Here is a 20792-nt window from a genome sequence, read left to right on the forward strand (position 1 = left end):
ACGTTCTGCATGGAGCACTGGGTGTTATACGCAAACAATAAATCATGGAACACTAAAAAAAAAACAAAACAAAGAACAAAAAACACTTCAGATAAAGACCAAGGATCCATTTATCTGAATTTCAGTCCTATCAATATACTTAAGTATTTTAACATAAAAGATACATCACCTCCAATCTACTGTACCCAATCAGAACTCATGAAAAACATTCATAATGATTAAAAAAACCTAACATCCATCCAGTAATATGTACCAAGCACTATGTTATGTGTTTTACCCACATTATTTAATTACCACAATCACACATGATTTACCATGTATACTGTTATGTACTTATTTAAAAGATAAGAGAGCCGAGTCATGGAGAATTTCAGTAAGTCACTTAAGTGACAAAAGTCTTAAACTGCAAGTCCTCCCTTTCTCCTAACTTCTTTGATTTACCATTACTTTTCAGGTAAAATGTAAAAACACATTCAACTTTAAAATCCCTGTACTGAATCCAACAACAAATCTTACCAACTGTTTCTTTCAGAATATGTGCAAAAATAGACGATACTACACACATCAATTCATTTACATTTAATAATTAAATACAGCTTAAGCACCAAAATGCATTTTTATTTAATAATCTGTAATTCACAGTATATCCCCCCAAATAGTTATGTGATAGTGATTCAGTTCAAGATGGTGAAGACTGGTTTAATTTCTCCATGAGGAATCTAAATTCTTTGAGATCTAAATTTCATGACTCGAGTAAAAAGTGTCATCTTTATAATGGTGCAGAATGCCAGTATAAAATCTTGTTTATAATTTCACCTTCTTGTGAAGAGGAGATATATACTTTAGGGGTTTGCAGCAAATGCTCTCTATGTTAATTCATATTAGGTTATCAGTAAAAGTAAAGAGAAACCATGATGATGTAAACAAATAGGCAAAATCAATAAATAGTTTAAATATTCTTCTAATAAAATTTTAATAATCTCCAATAAATATTAAAAACCCAGTAACATATATCTCAGTTCCTGGCATATAGTAGGTGTTGTTAAGCTTTGTTAAATGAATGGAACTGGTTCTTTAACTGATTTAAAAATGTATTAATTGTTTCTGACATTAGATGTCCTATTTGGCAATTTTATCCTTATATCAAGGTAATGTTTATAAATGCTTTTGATTTCTAATAAACCAAACTGCAAATAAAAGTTACAGTTCTTCTTTTGAAGTCTACATAAAACAAAACCAGTTTAAGAACACTTGCTTTATTAAACAGCAAAAAACTAAAAACACCTGACAAATTTACCCAGCATTGCTGAAAACTAATCCTTCTGTGACTATCAGAAAATCCCAGTCCCTACTGACAATCCTGGAAAGCAGTGCCTGCACGCCACCCTGTCTTTCCACTGGTTCCAATTACACCCAATGGATGTCGAGTAAGAAACTGTTATTCAATAAAGTGACTAAGATTTCTGGGTTTATCTGTTTAATAAGCTTTTCCCTAACTTATTTCTTAAGTCAAAGGTCTTAATAGGCAACATCAAGCACTGGCATCCTTTAATCCACTATGTGGCACTTTTGTCAGAGAAAAACTAGTTTCACTGCTTTCTTTCATTTTTTTATATCATATTATACAAAACTCCTATTGCTCCTTGGTACAGATATGGGTGGGGGGGCATGCAGGAATAATCGGGCTTTCATTTTTTAATAAAGTCTGCTGTATAATAATGCCAGAAGATCTGAAAGGTTCAACACCCTTTAGTAAAATCCTCCTAATGGAAATAGAAAAAAACAGAAAAGAAACGTAAAAAAAAAGCAAGTACATGAGCTACGGGGATAAAAAAAAGGAAAGTGTAGGAACTTAGGGAGAGATATTTCAATAATTTGAGTTTAACCTTCATAAAATGGTCATTATGGAAAGGATTCTTAATGTGAAAAACCATGGAACTCATTAGGTATTCTCATTTAGCAAAAATTAAAAAGAATTCAATAAAAGTAACACAGTGTGGTATAAGGTTATATTGTAAAGCAGGTTTCTAGTGACAAAGAAATATCCTCTGGTGGTAATCTAGTTGGCCAAATGCAAAAAGAGATAATATTTTATAGCAATTTGAGGTTAATTGATCATAAAATTCAAGTCTTAAATACATATTTTAGAAGATGGTTTGGGCATATTAATATCTTATTTCACTGAAGAATGTTACAAACTCGGGAATTATATTGAAATATAGAAACATATTATTTTAAAAAGTAATTTACCTCCTAATAATTGCTATCCAAGAAAATACCTTTTTTTTTGAACTTTTAAATTTTATTATGTTATGTTAGTCACCATACAATACATCATTAGTTTTTGATGTGGTGATCCACGATCCATTGTTTTCCTATCTTTCAAGGTTTTAAAAAATACCTTCCCAACACTTAGGGATGTCTTTCTTACCAACTAAATATTAACAAAATAAATTGCCAACTTAGAATGCAATAAAAACTGCATATTTAAAAAAAGTTTATTTGTTTCAGTTATTAGGTTGGCAATGATGAAAAATCAACAAAGCCTAGTGGGTGAAGGTGGAAAAGCAGTATGTTCATTGCCATAAATTGGCACACTTTTTTTGAGGATTGTTAAATCAAGAATTAACTATACCTTAGGATGCACTGTCAATTAAAATGATTTCAAAAAAAAATAAAATAAATAAAATAAAATAAAACAAAATAAAATAAAATGATTTCAAAGGCAAAAGAGAAATCTATCACAAAATGGTATAAACAATATTGGGGCTAAATGGATTTCATACTCCCTGCTATGAAATAAATTGTATTCCCCCAAAATTCCTATGCAGAAGCCCAACATCCACTGTGACTATATTTAGAGATAGGTAATTTAGGAGGTAATCAGGTTAAATGAGGTCATAAGGGTGGGACCCTGATCCTACAGGATTAGTGTTCTATAAGAAGAGATCCCAGAGGGCTCTCTAGCTATTTTTCTTCCTTCCTTTCTTTTTCTCTCTTTCTTTCTCCCTTCTTCCTTCCTTCCTTTCTTTTCCTTCCTTCCTTCCTTCCTTTTCTTTCTCTCTTCCCACCCCTCCCTCCCTCTCTCTCTTCTTCCAGTGAGCACAAACTGAGGAAAAGCCATGTGAGCACACAGCAAGAAAGCGGCCATCTGCAAGCTAAAGCAGAAGCCTACACCAGAAGCCAACCATGCCAGCCCCCTGATCTTGGATTTTCCAGCCTCCAGAATGGTGAGATAATGAATTTGTTGTTTAAGCTGCTAGTCTATTGCATTTTGTTATGGCAGCATGAATAGAGGCAGATTTCAGTACCATGAAGTAGGTGCTGCTGTAACAAAAACCTATAAATGTAGAAACAGCTTTGGAACTGAGTAATGGGTAGAGCCTGGGGGAATTTTGGAGGGCTAAAGAAAGTCTAGATTGCTGTGAAGAGACTGAAGAAACAGGGATATTAAAGGCAATTCTGGTGAGAGCTCAGAAAAAAATCAAGAATAGCTAGAGAGAAAGTATCTTTTTAGATAATGCATAAATAATGACAAACAGAATGTTGATATACATACGGTTGTTAAAAACCATTCTGGTGAAGTCTCAGATGGAAATGAGAAACAGGTTAATGGAAACTGGAAGAAAGGCCATCCCTGTTTTTGTTTTTGTTTTTTTTTTTTTTTTAAGATTTATTTGTTTAAGAGAAAGAGAAAGTGCAAGAGAATGCATATGAGCAGGGTGGGGGGGTAGAGGGAGAGAGAGGAGAGGGGAAGAGAGAGAATCTCCAGCAGACTCCCCACTGAGCACAGAGTCCCGAGTGGGGCTGAATCCCAGGACCTTGAGAACATGACCTGAGCTGAAATCAAGAGTCAGACACTCAACCAACTGAGCCACCTGGGTGCCCTGTGGCTTCCCTGTTATAAAATGGCAAAGAACTTGGCTGAATTGTGTTCTAGTGTTTTGTGGAAGGTAGAACTTGCAAGCTATAAAACTGTAAATTTAGCCGAGAATATTTCTAAGCAAAGTATTGAAGATGTAGCTTTGGACCTCATTCCTGCTTATAGCTAAATGCAAGAGGAGAGATGAGTTGAAGAAGGAATTGTTTAGAAAAAAGGAAACAGAACCTGGAGGTTTGGAAAATTCTCAGCCAAATCATATCGCAAAAGCTGAGAAATCACAAAAGCTGAGAAATCGTGTTCTGAAGATAACACAAAGGGTGTGGCTGAACAATGATTTAAAAGGGGGAGATCATGGGTATGATGCAGGGACTTAATCAGCCATCTCCACAGAACCAGGAATAGAGATGGGATTATACCAGCAGAGACACTGTGTGTTTAAACTAAAGGGCACAAAGAAAGCAAGACAAATTGGAAAAAAAGCTATCAGGCTTCTTGGATTCTACGGGATGGGATCATAGAACTATTCAGTTAGGAACATGCTTTATCCCTTAAGAAAAGGGAGTGACCCTGAAGTTAAGTCAGAGATCATCAGGGCAAGACTGGTTCTACCTATGGTTTGGGGGGACTAAGATGCCACCACCCAGTGTTTTGGGGACAAAGCTGCAGCACAGTGCTGAAAGGTCAGGGCCACCTCGCCATGCTAAAAGGGCAGGGTCACTCTGTAGAGCTGTGTGGTGATGCTGCCACCTCAGTGGACCTGGAGGTAGGGCACTGAACCAAAGAGGATTATTTTCAAATCTTTAAGATATGATGGAATTTGCTTGCTAGGTTTTAGACTTGCTTGGGACCAGTTACCCCTTTCTTCTTCAGATACCTGCTTATGAATTGAAAATATCTATCCTATGCCTGCACCCATGGTATTTTGGAATCATATAAGTTCTCTGGTTTCACAGTTCACAGGTAGAGAAAAATGTTGCCTCAGGATGAATTGTATCCTAAATCTCACCCATATCTGATCCAGATGGTGTTTAGATGAGACTCGAAACTTTACAGTTGATGTTGGAATGAGTTAAGGCTTTTGAGATTGTTGAGATAGAATGAATGCATATTGCATGCAAAAAAGGACATGATTATGGGAGGCCAAAGGCAGAATGCAACGGATGAAATATGTTCCTCAAAATTTGTATGTTGAAACCTTAAGCCCAAATGCGATTATATTCGAAAATTGGGACTTGGGGTTGTAATTAAGGTTAAATGAGGTCATAAGGGTGGAACCCTGAGCCAACAGAATTAGTGTCCTTATAAAAAGAGACTTCAGAGAGCTTGTACTCTCTCTCCATGTACATGCATTGAGGAAAGATGATGTGAGCACACAGCAAAAAGGCAGCCATCTGCAAATCAAGAATTCTCACATCAGAAACCAACAATGCTAGCACTCAAACCTTGGATTCCTCAGCCTGAAGGACTGTAAGATTTAAAAATTTCTGCTGTTAAAGCCATTCAGTCTGTGGAATGACAGCCCAAGCAGACTAAGACACTCCCCCCAAAGCCAAAAGGAAGAATAACTCCCAGGTTTCAACTGATCAGAGCCCTAGCTACATTGTTCTCTGATTCTCTGAACTATATACTCGACTGTGCATCAACTCTAGCCTCAGGCTTGTTTCCCTCTTAGGGACAAAAATGGATGCAGGAATTCCAGGACTCACATTACATACCATCACACATGCCTACTCTTCACCTAGCACTTGGCTACTGAAGGTTATGCACTAACTGGCTTTAACCCACTCCTAAAGCTAGTGAGGGATCAATTCTACCCAAATAAAATCACTGTATAGCCATATGTAAGGAGTTAAATGAAAGCTGAGAAATAATCCATAAAATCAATTTCAGATATCATTTATGTAAAATTCATAGCAAAAACCCCAAATAAACCTCCCCCAAACTGCTAACACATTTAAAAATCTACAAAAGTATCTTTGATAACTCTTCAATCCTTCCTTGAAATATTTTACAGAAAGTAGAGTGCTCTCAAGCCTCCCTGGCAAGATATTAACAGGACAAACAACATCTAGTATGGAAGATCTTCCTGGTTAACTCCTCCTGTTATAAATAACCTCCTAGATAATACCTTAGTCTTCAAAATTTGCAACAATAATGATAAAGATCAATGTATACGATGCTCCTTTCTACACTCAATTTTTATTTAAGGCATACCTCTTTGAAATGTAGTTAGAATAAATGTTTTAATTATAAAATTTTCTTAATATTTTAAAAGTAGGAAATGCTCTTTTTAAAAACCTTTCCCAGAACATCAATACATAACACAGAGAAATCACAAGCATACAGCTCAATGAATTATCACAAAGATAATATATCCATGTAACTAACACCCCAATAAAGGAAAAAGCAATTTACTCATTCCTTCCTCCCCATAAGTGTAGCTATCATGTTGATTTTTAACACCATAGTTTGGTTCTGCATATTTCTGAACTTCATACAAATGAAACCCTACAGTATTTAGTCTTTTGTTTCTGGCTTCTTTTGGTCAACACTATGTTTGTGAGTGACTTCTATATTGTTCTTATAGGATTCATTTGTTCTTTTTCGTTACCCCATATTATTCCATTATATGGCTATATTCTCTATTCCATTATTTTTGAGTATTTGGGATATTCTAAGGCTTTTGCTACATAAAACATGCTGCTCTAACTATTTTTACATGGCTTTTGGTGGAATGAAATTGTTGGATCACAGAATATGTGTCAATTCAACTTTAGAATATAATGTCAAAGTGTTTTCAAACTTGTTGCTCCAGTTTCTAGACTATCAAAAGTTTTGAGAGATCCACATCCTCTCCAACATTTGTTGTTTTTTTTAATTTTTAGCCACTATGATGGATATATGGTAAGTTGTATTATATTGTGGTTTTAATTTGCATTCCCTGATAAAAATTAAATTGAGCACATTTTTATGTTTTGTTAGTCACTTAGATCTCCTTTTTTGTGATGTGCCTTTCCAAGTCTCTCACTATTTTTGCAGGGAAGGGTTACAGTTTCAGACGTTTTCACTGATTTATATGAATTGTGAATGTAAGATCTTTGTCCTTTATGCAGGTTATAAATATTTTATACAACTGTGTACCCTGACTTTTTATAATACTAAGAATATCTTCTGACAAAAATTTTTAGTTTACTGTAGTTTAATTTTATCGTAGTGCTTTGTGTATAATTTTCCCTATTCTAAAGGTATGAAGAAGAATTCCTACATCATCTTCTAGATATTTCCTTGTCTTTCCTTTCCTCCTGGAATTTATTTTTATGTTTAGCATGAGTTAGGAGTCAAATGTTATTTTTCTCCCATGTGCATGGTCAAGAGATACAGCACCAAAACTTTATGAAGTTTTTTTCATAAAGCGATAAACATTGACAGTCGTGGACTTTGCCAACAAAACTTAAGAATGGCCCACTTCCATCCCAGCCCTCTCTACTGCTCCCTTTACTCCAGAATTCTCTCCTGCTACATCAACTCTCCTGAGGGACCATGGTCTTGTTTATATTCTATAGAGAATGCTGATCCTCCCTATACCAAAATTTTGTTTTAGCCGTCTGTAGGCTGTGGTTACAATTCACCCAAAACTTTTTCAGTACTATTTGAGTGTTGACCTTCAGGTTCAGGCTGGGGTCTGGGCAGAGTTCTAACCATTAGCTCACGTCTCAGATTCTTTGATATGCTAATTAGGATCAGATCCCCACTTGTGCAGCTCAAGAGTGATCCCAGAAGTTCACAGACAACTTTATGGGATGACTTTTTCTCTCTGTTATTTCCCAGATCCTTTCTGGTTCCCTGGGCTCCACTTTTCAACCTCTGCCCAGAAACTGCCCATTTCCATGATTGTGCCATGCTCTGTGCTGGGAGGACAGAGAAAAGGAAAAAGCAATGGTGTTTGTCTTGGCCCTCTTGTAACCACTGCTCCACTGTATGTAAAGGAAGATTCTCCTCCCTTGGAGATTTGGCTCTTGCAACTTCTCATTCCAGCCATGTTACCACTGCAGGACTGATTGAGGACTGGGCGCTGAGTGAATTAGGGAAAGAGAGAAAAAATGGGGAGGCTCTCTACTGCTTGCTCTCAGCTTTAAGAGTTTCCTTTTCCAAAGGGCCATATACACCCCAATGTTCACAGCAGCATTGTCCACAATAGCCAAACTGTGGAAAGAGCTGAGATGCCCTTCAACAGATGAATGGATAAAGAAGATGTGGTCCATATATACAACGAAATATTAGCCATCAGAAAGGATGAATACCCAACTTTTACATCAACATGGATGGGACTAGAGGAGATTATGCTAAGTGAAATAAGTCAAGCAAAGAAAGTCAATTATCATATAGTTTCACTTATTTGTGGTACATAAGAAATAGCATGGAGGACATTAGGAGAAGAAAGGGAAAAATGAAGGGGGGGAAATCGAAGGGGGAGATGAACCGTGAGAGACTATGGACTCGCAGAAACAAACTGAGGGTTTTAGAGGGGAGGGGGGTGAGAAGATGGGTTAGCCTGGTGATGGGTATTAAGGAGGGTATGTATTGCATGGAGCACTGGGTTGTTATATGAAAACAATGAATCATGGAACACTACATCAAAAACTAATGATGTAATGTATGGAGACTAACATAACATAATAAAATTAATTAAATTAAATTTAAAAAAAAGTTTCCTTTTCCTCGCTTTAACTCAGAACTAGGGGATATTTCCATGTTTCTTGTCTAGACCTCAGTAGTCACTCTCAGGTTACAGCCTGCATTAAGTTTCAAATCAGGGGATACCAGAGGAAAATAATGGTAAATTCCCAAAAGGTTCTGTGGCACTTTGAGTTTTGATTTTCCCTGATTTCCCTGCTGATACTTACTTTTCAGAATTATCAGATAGCTACCCACGCATTTTATCCAAGTTTCATAGTTGAAATCAGTGGGAGATTAAAAGAGATGTATGTTTTCTCAGTGTTACCTAGAACTGGAAGCCCTATGGTAAATAAGCATTGGCTTCAACTTAGTCACTGGCTGCATTAGCCTTAACAAGAGAGTCAGCCTTTCTTTTTAATCTTTGAAGCCAGGCACTGATTGACTTCTCCTTTCCAGTTATGGAGATCCTAGAGTGCATCTTCATCCAAATAAGGTTGTTTCACCTACACTGAAAATCTGTTGTTTAGTGTAGCCATCTTTGTTAAATTATCTTAACTAGATCTTCTGGATAATTTGCTGCAGCTTCTACATCATACTCAATGGTGAAAGACTAAAAGCTTTTCATCTAGAATCAGAAACAGGGGAGCCTGGGTGGCTCAGCTGGTTAAGCATCTGCCTTTGGCTCAGGTCATGATCCCACGGTCCTAGGATTGAGTCATGCACTGGGCTTCCTGCTCAGTGGGGAGTCTGCTTCTTCCTCTGCCCCTCCCTCCACTTATGCACTCTCTCTTTCTCAAAAATAAATAAAAATTTAAAAATAAATAAATAAAATAAAATCAGAAACAAGAGGGGTGCCTTTGGGTGGCTCAGTTGGTTAAGTATCCAACTCTTGATTTCAGCTCAGGTCATGATCTCAGGGTAATGAGATCAAGCCACACATCAGACTATCCACTCAGCAGGGAGTCCACTTGAGATTCTCTCCCTCTGCCCCTCCCCACACTCATGCAGGCATGCATGCACACATGCTCTCTCTCTCTCTCTCTCTCAAATAAATAAAAAAATCTTTAAAAAAATAAAATAAAATCAGAAACAAAATGCCTGCTTTTGCCACTTCTAATCAACATGGTAGTAGAAGTCCTAGATAGAACAATTGACAAGAAAAAGAAATAAAAGTCATCCAAACTGGAAAAGAAGTTATATCCGTTTGCAAATGAAATGCACATATATATAGAAAACTCTAAAAATTCCACACACACAAAAACTTAGAATTAATAAACGAATTCAGCAAAGTAGCAAGATACAAAGTTAACACAAAAACCAGCTGCATTTCTATATACTAACAATAAACAATCTAAAAAGAAATTAACTAAATACCTCCATTAACAATAGCATCAAAAAGGATAAAATACTTGGGAATTCACTTAACCAAAGAGCTGAAAGACCTGTACAATAGAAAGTACAAAATATTGCTGAAAATAAATTAAAGACAAATAATAGAAAGACATCTCATGTTCATGGACTTGAAGACTTAATACCATTATAATGTTGACATTATCCAAAGCAATCTACACATACAATACAAACCCTATTGAAATCCCAACAATATTTTTTTTGGTTTTTGGGGTTTTTTTAAGAAATAGAAAAATCATCCTAAAATTCATATGGAACCCCAAGGACCCTAAATAGCAAATAAATAAAATAAAATAAAATAATAAAATAAAATAAAAAAATAAAATAAAATAAAATAAAATAAAATCTTGAAAAAGGACAAAGTTGGAGGACTCATACTTCCTGATTTCAAAACTTACTATAAAGCTATAATAATTAAAACAGTGTGGTACTGGCATAAAGATAGACATATAGAACCAATGGAATAGAATAAAAAGCCCAGAAATAAACCTTCACATATTAAGTCAAATGACTTGTGACAAGGGTGCCAAGACCATTCAATAAAGACGGGACAGTCTTTTCAACAAATGGTGCTGGGAAAACTGGATATCCAAATGCAAAAGAATAAAGTTAGAATTAACTCAAAATGGATCAACAACCTAAACGCAATAGCTAAAATGATAAAACTCTTAGAAGAAAATATAGGCCAAAAGCTTTAAGACAATGGTTTGGCAATGATTTCTTGGATATGACACCAAAGGCACAGGCAACAACAGAAAAAATAGACAAAATGGACTTCATAAAAATTAAAAACTTCTATTCATCAAAGGATAAAGTCATTAATTAGAGTGAAAGCAAGATACTTAGTGGGAGAAAATAATTGAAAATCATGTATCTGACTAATTATCAGGGATTAATATCTAGGATATATAAAGAGCTCTTACCACTCAACAACAAAAAACAAAGAACCTGATTCAAAACTGGGCAAAAGATTTGAATAGACATGTCTACAAAGAAGATATGCAATTGGCAAATAAGCACATGAAAAGCTGCTAAACATCACTAATCACTAGGGAAAAATAAATCAAAACCACAATAAGATACTACCTCATACTCATAAGATACGACCTCATACTCATTAGGATGGCTAGTATCAAAAACAAAAAAATTAAAAGTGTAGGTGAGAATATGGAAAAACTGGAACCTCTGTGCACTGTTGGTAAGAATGTAAAATGGTACAACTGCTGTGGAAAATATTATGAAGGTTCCTCAAAAAATTAAAAACAGGATTGCCATATACCCAGCAATTCCACTTCTGGGTATACACAGAAAGGAAAAGAAAGTGAAGTCTTGAATACATATTTGTACATTCATGTTCATAGCAGCATCATTCACAACAGCTAAAAGATGAGGAATTCTTAATCTCAGGAAACAAACTGAGGGCTGCTGGAGTGGTGGGGGATGGGAGCGATGGGGTGGCTGGGTGATAGACATTGGGGAGGTATGTGCTATGTGAGCGCTGTGAATTGTGCAAGACTGTTGAATCACAGACCTATACCTCTGAAACAAATAATACATTATATGTTAAAAAAAAAAAAGAAGAAGAAGGTAGTTGGAAGGGAAAAATGAAGGGGGAGCATTTGGAGGGGGAGATGAACCATGAGAGACTATGGACTCTGACAAACAAACTGAGGGTTCTAGAGGGGAGGGGGTGGGGGGATGGGTTAGCCTGGTGATGGGTATTAAAGAGGGCATGTTCTGCATGGAGCACTGGGTGTTATACGCAAACAATGAATAATGGAACACTACATCAAAATAAATAAATAAATAAATAAATAGAAATAACTCAAGTGTCCATCAACAGATAAATGGATGAAGAAAATGTGGTATTTACATACAATGGAATATTATTCAGCTTTGGAAAGGAGGGAAATTCTGATATATGTTACAATATATGTTACAATCTTGAGAACATTATGCTAAGAGAAATAAGCCAGTCACAAAAGGAAAAATACTATATGACACCATTTATATAACATACTAGAGTACTCAAAATTACAGAGACAGAAGGCTAAATGGTAATTGTCAAGGGTTGAGGGAAAGGAGATGGGATATTATTATTTAATGGCACAGAGTTTCAGTTTTGCAAGATAAAATGTTCTGGAGATGGATAGTGGTGATGGTTATATAATAATACAAATGTACTTAATATCACTGAACTGTTCACTTAAAAATGGTTAAGATGGCAAGTTTTATGTATTTTATCATAATAAAAAAGTTGAAGGAAAAACAGTAATTCATAAGAAAAATTTAATAATTCTAACTTATTTGCACCTAAAGCCATATAATATTAAATGAAAAAATATAAAGACAAAGTTGACAAATGCATAAGTAACAGGGTGACATGGTAATAAGTCTCACTCAATAATATGTAGATGGAACATGAACACTGAAGAAGAACATACAAAAAAAACTAACAGGTTTTATCTAACGGGCCATCTATAAAATCCTGAATCCAATGATCTAAGAAACTCTATTCTTATCAAGTAGGTGGAACATTTATAAATGTTGATCATATATTTGACAACAGAAAAAAATTCAATACCAAAATATCATAAAGATCTTTTACTGACTAAAGAAGCCAATAAAAAAGACACATTGAAGAAATCCTACACATTTAGAAATTCAAAAATAGACTCCTAAATAATTCATGTGGAAATCATAAAAGGAATAGAAAATATTTTGACTTCCAGGATGATAAAGTGCTATATATTAAACTCTATGGAATTCAGCTGAAGAAGAATTTTTTTAAAAAATGGTAGCCCTAAATGCATATATTAGAGCCATATAACTAGAAATTAATAAGCCTGATTACATTTTTAAATCAAAAATTTGGAAAATAGAACAAATCAAAAAAGTAAAGTAAAAGCTGAAAATAATGAATTAGAAAACAATAAAACAATGAAACCTGGTTTTTAAAAGGACTCCCAATACTGTCAAAGCTCTTACGTAGCTTATCAAGAAAAAAAATGAAATAGGAAAAGAGGCAAAATTCATGATGAAAAAGGAGACATAATTTTAATATAAGAGAAAATTCTAGAATATTAATATTGGAAAATATATGGCAATAAATTTTAAAAATAAGATGGACAATTTCCTAAAGAAAACTGTCACCTATGTCAAGAAAAAAACAGAAAATCTGAGATGTAAATATTAATGAAATTTCATGAGAAATTGGAAAATCTACCCACAAAAAAATCAAATCATGCAAAAACAAATTTAAAAGCCTTACCAAATTCATATGGTTTTATTTATTTATTTATTTATTTATTTATTTATTTATTTATTTATTTTTGATGCACAGCAGAGCAAGGTTTATTGAGGGATAGCTAAGTGGTAGTACAAAGCTCCCAAGGAGGAAGGGAACCTGAGAGGGTTGCCCTCATGTGGTTTTACAGGGCAGTTCTACCAAAACTTCAAGCAACAGACAAATCTATTATGCCAACCATTAAAATTGCCTCACTGATCACTGACTATAGAGAGCACAATTAATCAAGGGCACCAACTACTGCACTCTGAAATCCATCGCTGTGTTCATGTGAATGCCACACTTCCCAACGGCTGAGCATGGCAGGGATGGCAAAGTAGGCCTGATCTGGGGAGATGCAGAACTCCTCTGATGAGTGATTTGGCTTGAGGAGTGCACTGAAATCTCAGGTTCAGTGAAAGAGCCTGAATCTTTTTTAATATTTTATGTATTTATTTATTTGACAGAGAGAGACAGAGACAGAGAACGTGCATGAGTAGGGGGAGGAGTGGAGGGAGAGGGACAAGCAGACTCCATGCTGAGCACAGCGAGCCAAGTGGGGCCCGATCTCACAGCGCGAAGATCATGAGCTGAGCGGAAATCAAGTTGGATGCTTAACCAACTGAGCCACCCAGCCACCCCATAACTAGGGTTTAATGACAGCACAATCTTGGCCTAATAAGAAAGGGAAGATATTATATACTCGAAAGAGCTGTAAGAATAAGCTAGAATGTACTGGCAGGAGCCAGGGGAGTATGACAGGAATTGGATTTTGGTGGTGTTTGATCAAAAAGGATGGCAGGTAAGAATGAATAAGCAAGAATTCATGAATTTTGGTGCATATTCCCAGGACCACAGGAGAGATAATACCCTACTGAGGACTCCTGAGGATGGGATGGGGAAAACTTGCTGCTGAAGTGATTTATAGAAGCCTGGAAAAAGCAACGGCCAATTGAAAATGTAACGGAAATGCCTGAGTTGCCCAAGCAGATGGAAGGAAAAGGAATAAAGAAGCCAACAGAGGGAATGTGCTAGAATGGATATACTTTGTAAGGCCAAAAGAAATACCAGTAGATTATGTCCCATGGGACACATCATTCACCAAGGCCACTAGAGAAGGAGTATGCTGATGAGAGGGGCATCAGCTTCACTAAAAGGTTCAGTGGTGGCATTCTTCTGCAGACCAGAGCTGACAAGAGGAGAGGCAGTTATAGGGGAAGACATTAAGTAAGAGACCCCTAAGTAAAAGATGCCAGGTGTAAGGGCTTAACTGACAAAATGCAGGGCCCACAATTACCATAATGATCAATAAGATTGTTGGAACTGACAAGGGTATTTGCCCACAAAGAGCTGTGGAGATGATTAATAACGCACAGCATCCTCAGGCGTCAAATAGGTGGACAGCCAACAATGGTGCTATTTAACATTTGGTTTTATTTTAAGTAAGAATATGGAAACAACACACTGAGAATTTTTGTCCCAATAGAAAAATCATGACCCTCTGTCCAGTTCCCAGATGAGCTAATTTACAGATCCAGAACCCCACTGACTGAACAGGTGGCTGGATCCACAGAAGAAAGGACCCTTGAAACATCTTGAAAAGTATGTAAAATGATCTTCAAGGGGACCTTTGTATGATCCCTGTCCATATTTGTGTATATTTGGGTATATACACACACACACACACACACACACACACACACACACACACACACAGGCATATACATGGTTATATATACAGTACAAGAGGAATAAGTAGATATTTCAATTAATATTAGACACTGGATGAGAGATGATACAGATACTCAAGGACTAAAATGTCATAATGGCCCCTTGTTAGATTTGGGGTGTCTTTAGGAGTCATATAAAAAATTTTTGCTAAATTCTGGCTCACTGTGGACCAACTGTGTCTATAGATCCAAGCAGTGATAATTTCCCCAGTTCTTAAGTATATAATTAGAATTTATGTACAAGTGGTTAGAGTAACCTCTACATTGTGTCCCTGGCCTGTGGGGTAAGATTTTTCACAGTGGGAAAGACCAAGTGACAACCTCTAAAACTACCCTCCGTCGGGTTAAGATGGTAAATTAAAAGCACTGTCATCCCAGTGGGATAGTGAAAATACATACCACCATTTAAATTCTATAAGGTGCAACGGCAGCGGTCCCTACTATATCTCCATTTAATTTACCAGGCTTAACTTTTAAGATTCACACAGACTTACTTTTCCGTTTTACATACCAGACAAAAACATTTATTTTTAAAATAATTCCCTTCCAATTTTCTAATCATTTACTATGTTATACTACAGACTCTCACAACAACAAAATCCTTTAATTCTATATATGAAAGGACTGAGATTTTCACCTACTAACTATGAGCTACTTAATGATAGTATAGAAAGCTAAGATCAGAGCCAGGCTATGCCTATAAATGATCTCCGTTATACTTGCCCAATCATGTTTACCCCAGAACTATGCCCAATATAGAGGTAAAAACTTTCAGAGTTTGTGAATCGGCCTCCATCGAATCATGGCTAAACTGAAAAGCTGACACATTCACCTCTGCTACATCAGTGTCTCAGTTAGAAACAGCAATAGCAGTAATAGTGGCTTGATTGAAGGATGTCCATAAATGCTGACCTGTCTAAAACTCTCTTTTAAAATTTAGCAGTGGCTTTGTTAAAAAAAACAAAAAACTTTTAAAATATTCTATCCATGTTTTTTTCTAACAATGAGATAATTTTTAAACTAATTTACATTTCACTACTGAAAGAAATTTAAATGACAAAAAAACACATCAAATATATTTTATCTCACACAACAGGTAGAATATTTTATTTCACTTTGTCCATGATGACAACATAATAAATAGGATCATCTCTGAGACATGGTACACATTAACACTAGCTTTCTTTTACTTAATAAAAAAAGCTATTGAACTTTAATATGCATACAAATTCAAAAGCTTAAAATAAAACCCTAAACATTTAATAATTTACATATATATTCAACTTTGTGAATTTTTATACAGACTTGAACTTTTCAGCATATTTCCATCCACACCTTCTGCATCAAGAAAAACAGTTTTATTTTGATGCTTTAATAATGCTTGTTCAATTGTAACTTCTAATACATTCCAAAAACATACTGGAACCTAATAAGTAACCCTAAAATCTCTTTATACTCAGAAATACAAAGTCATAAAACATTAAATATATTCAAGATGTTTCCTCATTTCATTTTTAAGAAACAAATTTAAAGTATGCACACATGTTAGTGATAAATGTGTTTGTACATTAAATTCTGGAAATCACAACTTTTAAAGGGACATAGACAAACATGACTGTTTTCAGAGCAAAGTGACCAACATGACAAAGGTTTCAACAACAGAAGAGGATAAAGAGACAGGGAATATGTAAATTGGAAAAAAGAGTTTAGAAAACTGAAGGGCTATAAATAGAGATGAGAGATGAGACTTGCTCTGTGTTGGACCATATGGATGCATGAGACGTGGTGTTATGCGGAGACAGATTTCATCTCAATTACAAAGAACAATTAGTTATCTGAAGATAGAAAATGCTATCTCAGGAGATGGCGCGATTTCATAATTAAAGGCATTCGGGTATAAGCTAGATGAGGGGTTGGGCAAATTATGTCCACAGGCAGGACTCAGCCCACCAGCTGTTTTTGTAATAAAGGTTTATTGGAACAGAGCCACTCCCATTTGTTTCCTTATTGGCTCTTTCTGCTCTAGCGCTATGGCAGCTGGTTTGTGTCCATGCAACAGAGACGGTATAGCCCACAAATCCTGAAATATTTCCTATATGGCCCTTTACAGAAAATGTCTGCTGACCCCTGTGGGGAAGGTAATAGGAATTCAAGTATTGTATGGGTGTCTGGATAAGATAACCAATAATGGTTACTCTGGCATTTAAGAAAGTGCTTGGCATATCATCTATGTCAAGGACTGGGCTATGCAGGTTTCTTCACTTAGTATAAAGTAACTCAGCCAACTTGGTGAGTGGAGGTCAAAATTCATACTGTAAAGCTGTGTGCCATGGGCTATAGCTGCCAAAAGGAGGACACACATTTGTCTAATTTGCATGAAGGCACCCAGTGGACCAGGACAACCTGTACATACAATAATCATATTAACAAAAATAACATCCCTTCCTACCCAGATGATCTAAGTGCCATAACGCAGATATCCTATCACTGACTCACTTCTTCTCCCAATCCAGTGTTTCTTTATTTACATCCCATGGAAATAATAATAGATGTTCCCTGAAAAGAGTTTTCATGTTTTGAGAAATGTTACAAACTCTACCCTCTCTTTTAGAAAGATAAATCACAAATTAGCACTTTAAAACTCTAAGGGAAAAAAAAAAAAACCTTCCCGTAACATCAGTAGTAGAAGTAATAATCAGTTATAAGCAAACTAAAAGAGCCCTATTTTCCTAAGTTGTTTAATTATGGAAACTTTTTTATTAACTTACTGTTAATACCTCAGATAACTAATGTTCTAGGGAATGATGTTCTATTCAAAGTCATATTTAGTATTTCCAGATTAGAAGCTCACTGAGGACAATAAATACATTCCCTACAGATTTTTAGTACATTGTGCTAAATGTGATAATTTCCTAACAAATAATTGAACTGACTTAACTCTAGGAGATATACCTAATCAATATAGTGAATATACTGCTAATTTCATTAACTAAAGCAGGCCTTAATTACTCATGTAACAGGAACACAAAGTTATCATCTTCTTTCCACTGACTCCATTAGCAATTAAATAGTACAATAGCAAAATAATCTTGACAAGTACATTTCAAGTATGTTTCCTCTGCTCTGTGGTATATATTTAAGCATATAAAACTATTCAAGACACACCATTGATATTTTAAGATTAGAGATCTGATAAATTACCTAACAGGTTGATAGAACATTACCAGAATATAGGTCTAATAAATTCAAAGTCAGTAAAAGCAAATTACCTGAAGAAGGTGACAAAAAACTGCACAAGATCCATGATTGTATTGTGTTGTGAGAATGCAATCTGAAAAATCAAAATAAAGGAAAGTTTGAAACTTAATATATGTTCTTTTCCAATATTTGTGGTGATGTTTCACGGCATTTGTAAATACAATATTTTTATATCATCAAAAGATTTGGATCACTATATTATAAACAATATGTGCTGAAATCAAAACATCCTCTAGAACACCCAATAAAGTCAACAACCAACAATGATGACTTTTATATAGGCTATTACATTAAATGGTTTTAAAAGACTATTACAAAATTACTTCAAGAATGTATGTGAAGTTTCATGTACAATCCTATGATATTAAATTTGCCTAACTAAAACATGTAAATGAGTTTCTTCATTTAATAATGATCACATTTTCTATTAATACAACTAATAATTGGTTGTTAGCCAAAAAAAAATTCTACTCTATTAAACAGAGGATTTGTTTTTTCCATATATTTTTGTCGAAAGAAGCTGCATGAATGCATACAATTTTTTTTGTTATACTCTACTCAAAAAGTAAATCATCTCAAATTTCATGTTAATAAGAAATGAATTTTGAGAGATGAAACTAGCCAATAAGCTAAAGTTGTTCTACATTTCTGCTAACATAGAGATTATACTGTAACACAGTTCTTCAGGAAGTGCTATGTAGTAAATTAGTCAATAATGTAGTAGCTGAATAGAGAATTTCTGATTTTGAAATCACCTTTTCATTTAATAGGTGTAAATATTTGGGAAAACTATTTAACTTATCTGTGTCTCAGTTGTCCCATATGTGAAAAGTAATAATAAAAGTACCTACACTTCATAATGCTAGAGGAAAGATCAATTGAATTAATAAAAATTCCTGCCATAATACCTGGCATATAATAAGTATAATATAATGAATATTATTATACTTTTACATCATGTATAGAGGAGATGGTCAACATAAGTGAATTTTCCCAGACAGCTGAAGTTAAACCATTAAGGTACTGAAATCTTTTTCCTTTAATAACCTTTTATAAAAATGATCCAAAAACATGGAATTGAATTTCCAATTCCAGTACACATAGACTGACAGGGATGAGAGACATCTCCTCCCTTAAACAGCTAGAAAACTATACAAAGTATATGACAAAAAAAATTTAGACACTGGACAAAATGTAGAGGAAGATAAAATCCATGAGTAAAGGAAAACAAAAGAGATGAGCCTTACAATAATCCCAGCTCTCAGTGCAAAGAAATAATACTAAGGAATTTAAATGACATTCTAGATAAGAAATATCAGTATTTCTTCCATAAAATGAAGAATTATAGTCAGGTGAGAAGATGGTTAAATTTTTGGCATATACATGATAGCTTAAATATAGTGACATTAATTTCCAAAAAGCTTCTAAGCATTTGAAGAATTACAAAGCACTTATACAGAGACTGAGGAAAGATAATTGCTGTAGGAGATTGGTTATAGGTGAAAATGTCTTAAAAGATTTAAGGAAAAATATCTTTTTAAATGGAAAAAATACAAATGAATTTTCTCCCCAAGTGACTATCCATGAGAGTATGTTAGAAACATATCTTGCCCATTCTGAGTCCATATAAGTAAGTACCTTGGAACAAAAATCATGTTTTGAGACAAGTAAGCAAAACATTGACACATGAAAATATCTACAATTTTCTACTTTTTCCCAAAGAATATCTGAATAAATAAAGTAGTAGTTAAAAGAAAGGTCTGCAAGTTATAACCATGAACTAAAGCATTAAAACATTTTAAAACTTCAAGAATATTATCTAACTATACCTATTACTATAAAAGAAAAAAAAGAAAGTTTTCATTAGAGATATGAATGATATTTTGACTGTAGCTTGTATGTAGAGGATAATCTAGGAGTCCACTACCATGGGGTGATGAGACACCTAGACTTTCTAAATTAACACATTTTCTAATTTGTCACAATGATAGCTGCAGTTCTTTACAAATTAAGTTGCAATGTAATGCTTGAACCTGAAGTACTGTTTGCAGACCTTGACCAAATTTTGTTACAGAGAATGCTCTACTACCTTTCACAATGAGGAGCATAATGATGGGATAAAAATTGATGGGGGAGGTCTCTGTCAGAAACTATATCTGAAATACAAACTGCCTTAAAAATAGAGGCAAGTAATGCCCTAAAGTAACTAACTATCCTTTAGTATAAGTGTGCTCAAGATTAAATGCAGACTTGGCATAAGCAATCTCCGTACTCAGCATATCATCTGGATGCTTGAGCCTCAAGTTGAAAAGCATTCCATTTTGTCTGTTCAAAAGGAAAGTCAGCACTACAAAGTGTTGTGAAAATCTTTCAAAATGTTTATCCATCTGAGTGGAGAGTCATCTGGAAGAAGTCCACAGGAGACAGCCCTGGAAAACACTATGTCAGACAGTTCATTCTCAGCCACAGGCTTAATAACCAGATTGGACTGATTCTAGAAATGGAAGGCAGATCCAAGGATAATTCAGTATCATTGGTAAACAAGGCC

At 35.0% G+C, this 20792-nt stretch overlaps 1 protein-coding gene across 3 annotated transcripts in view; it reads right to left on the minus strand.

The window, feature by feature from the left end:
* ATRNL1 (attractin like 1) overlaps positions 1–20792 on the minus strand; it is a 919082-nt gene that overhangs the window by 464313 nt on the left and 433977 nt on the right. For all 3 annotated transcript variants that reach the window (XR_012381651.1, XM_025881114.2, XM_073904148.1), the window contains exon 25: positions 18256–18317. Coding sequence is in view for 2 of the 3 variants with exons in the window: in XM_025881114.2 (XP_025736899.1) it covers positions 18256–18317 (62 nt within the window). In the remaining variant the exon portion in view is untranslated. The remainder of the gene's footprint in view (positions 1–18255; positions 18318–20792) is intronic.

The sequence above is a fragment of the Callorhinus ursinus genome, unplaced genomic scaffold, assembly GCF_003265705.2.
Source record: "Callorhinus ursinus isolate GAN/ISIS: 27379988/994484 unplaced genomic scaffold, GSC_fseal_2.0 scaffold20, whole genome shotgun sequence".
Lineage (NCBI taxonomy): Eukaryota > Metazoa > Chordata > Mammalia > Carnivora > Otariidae > Callorhinus > Callorhinus ursinus.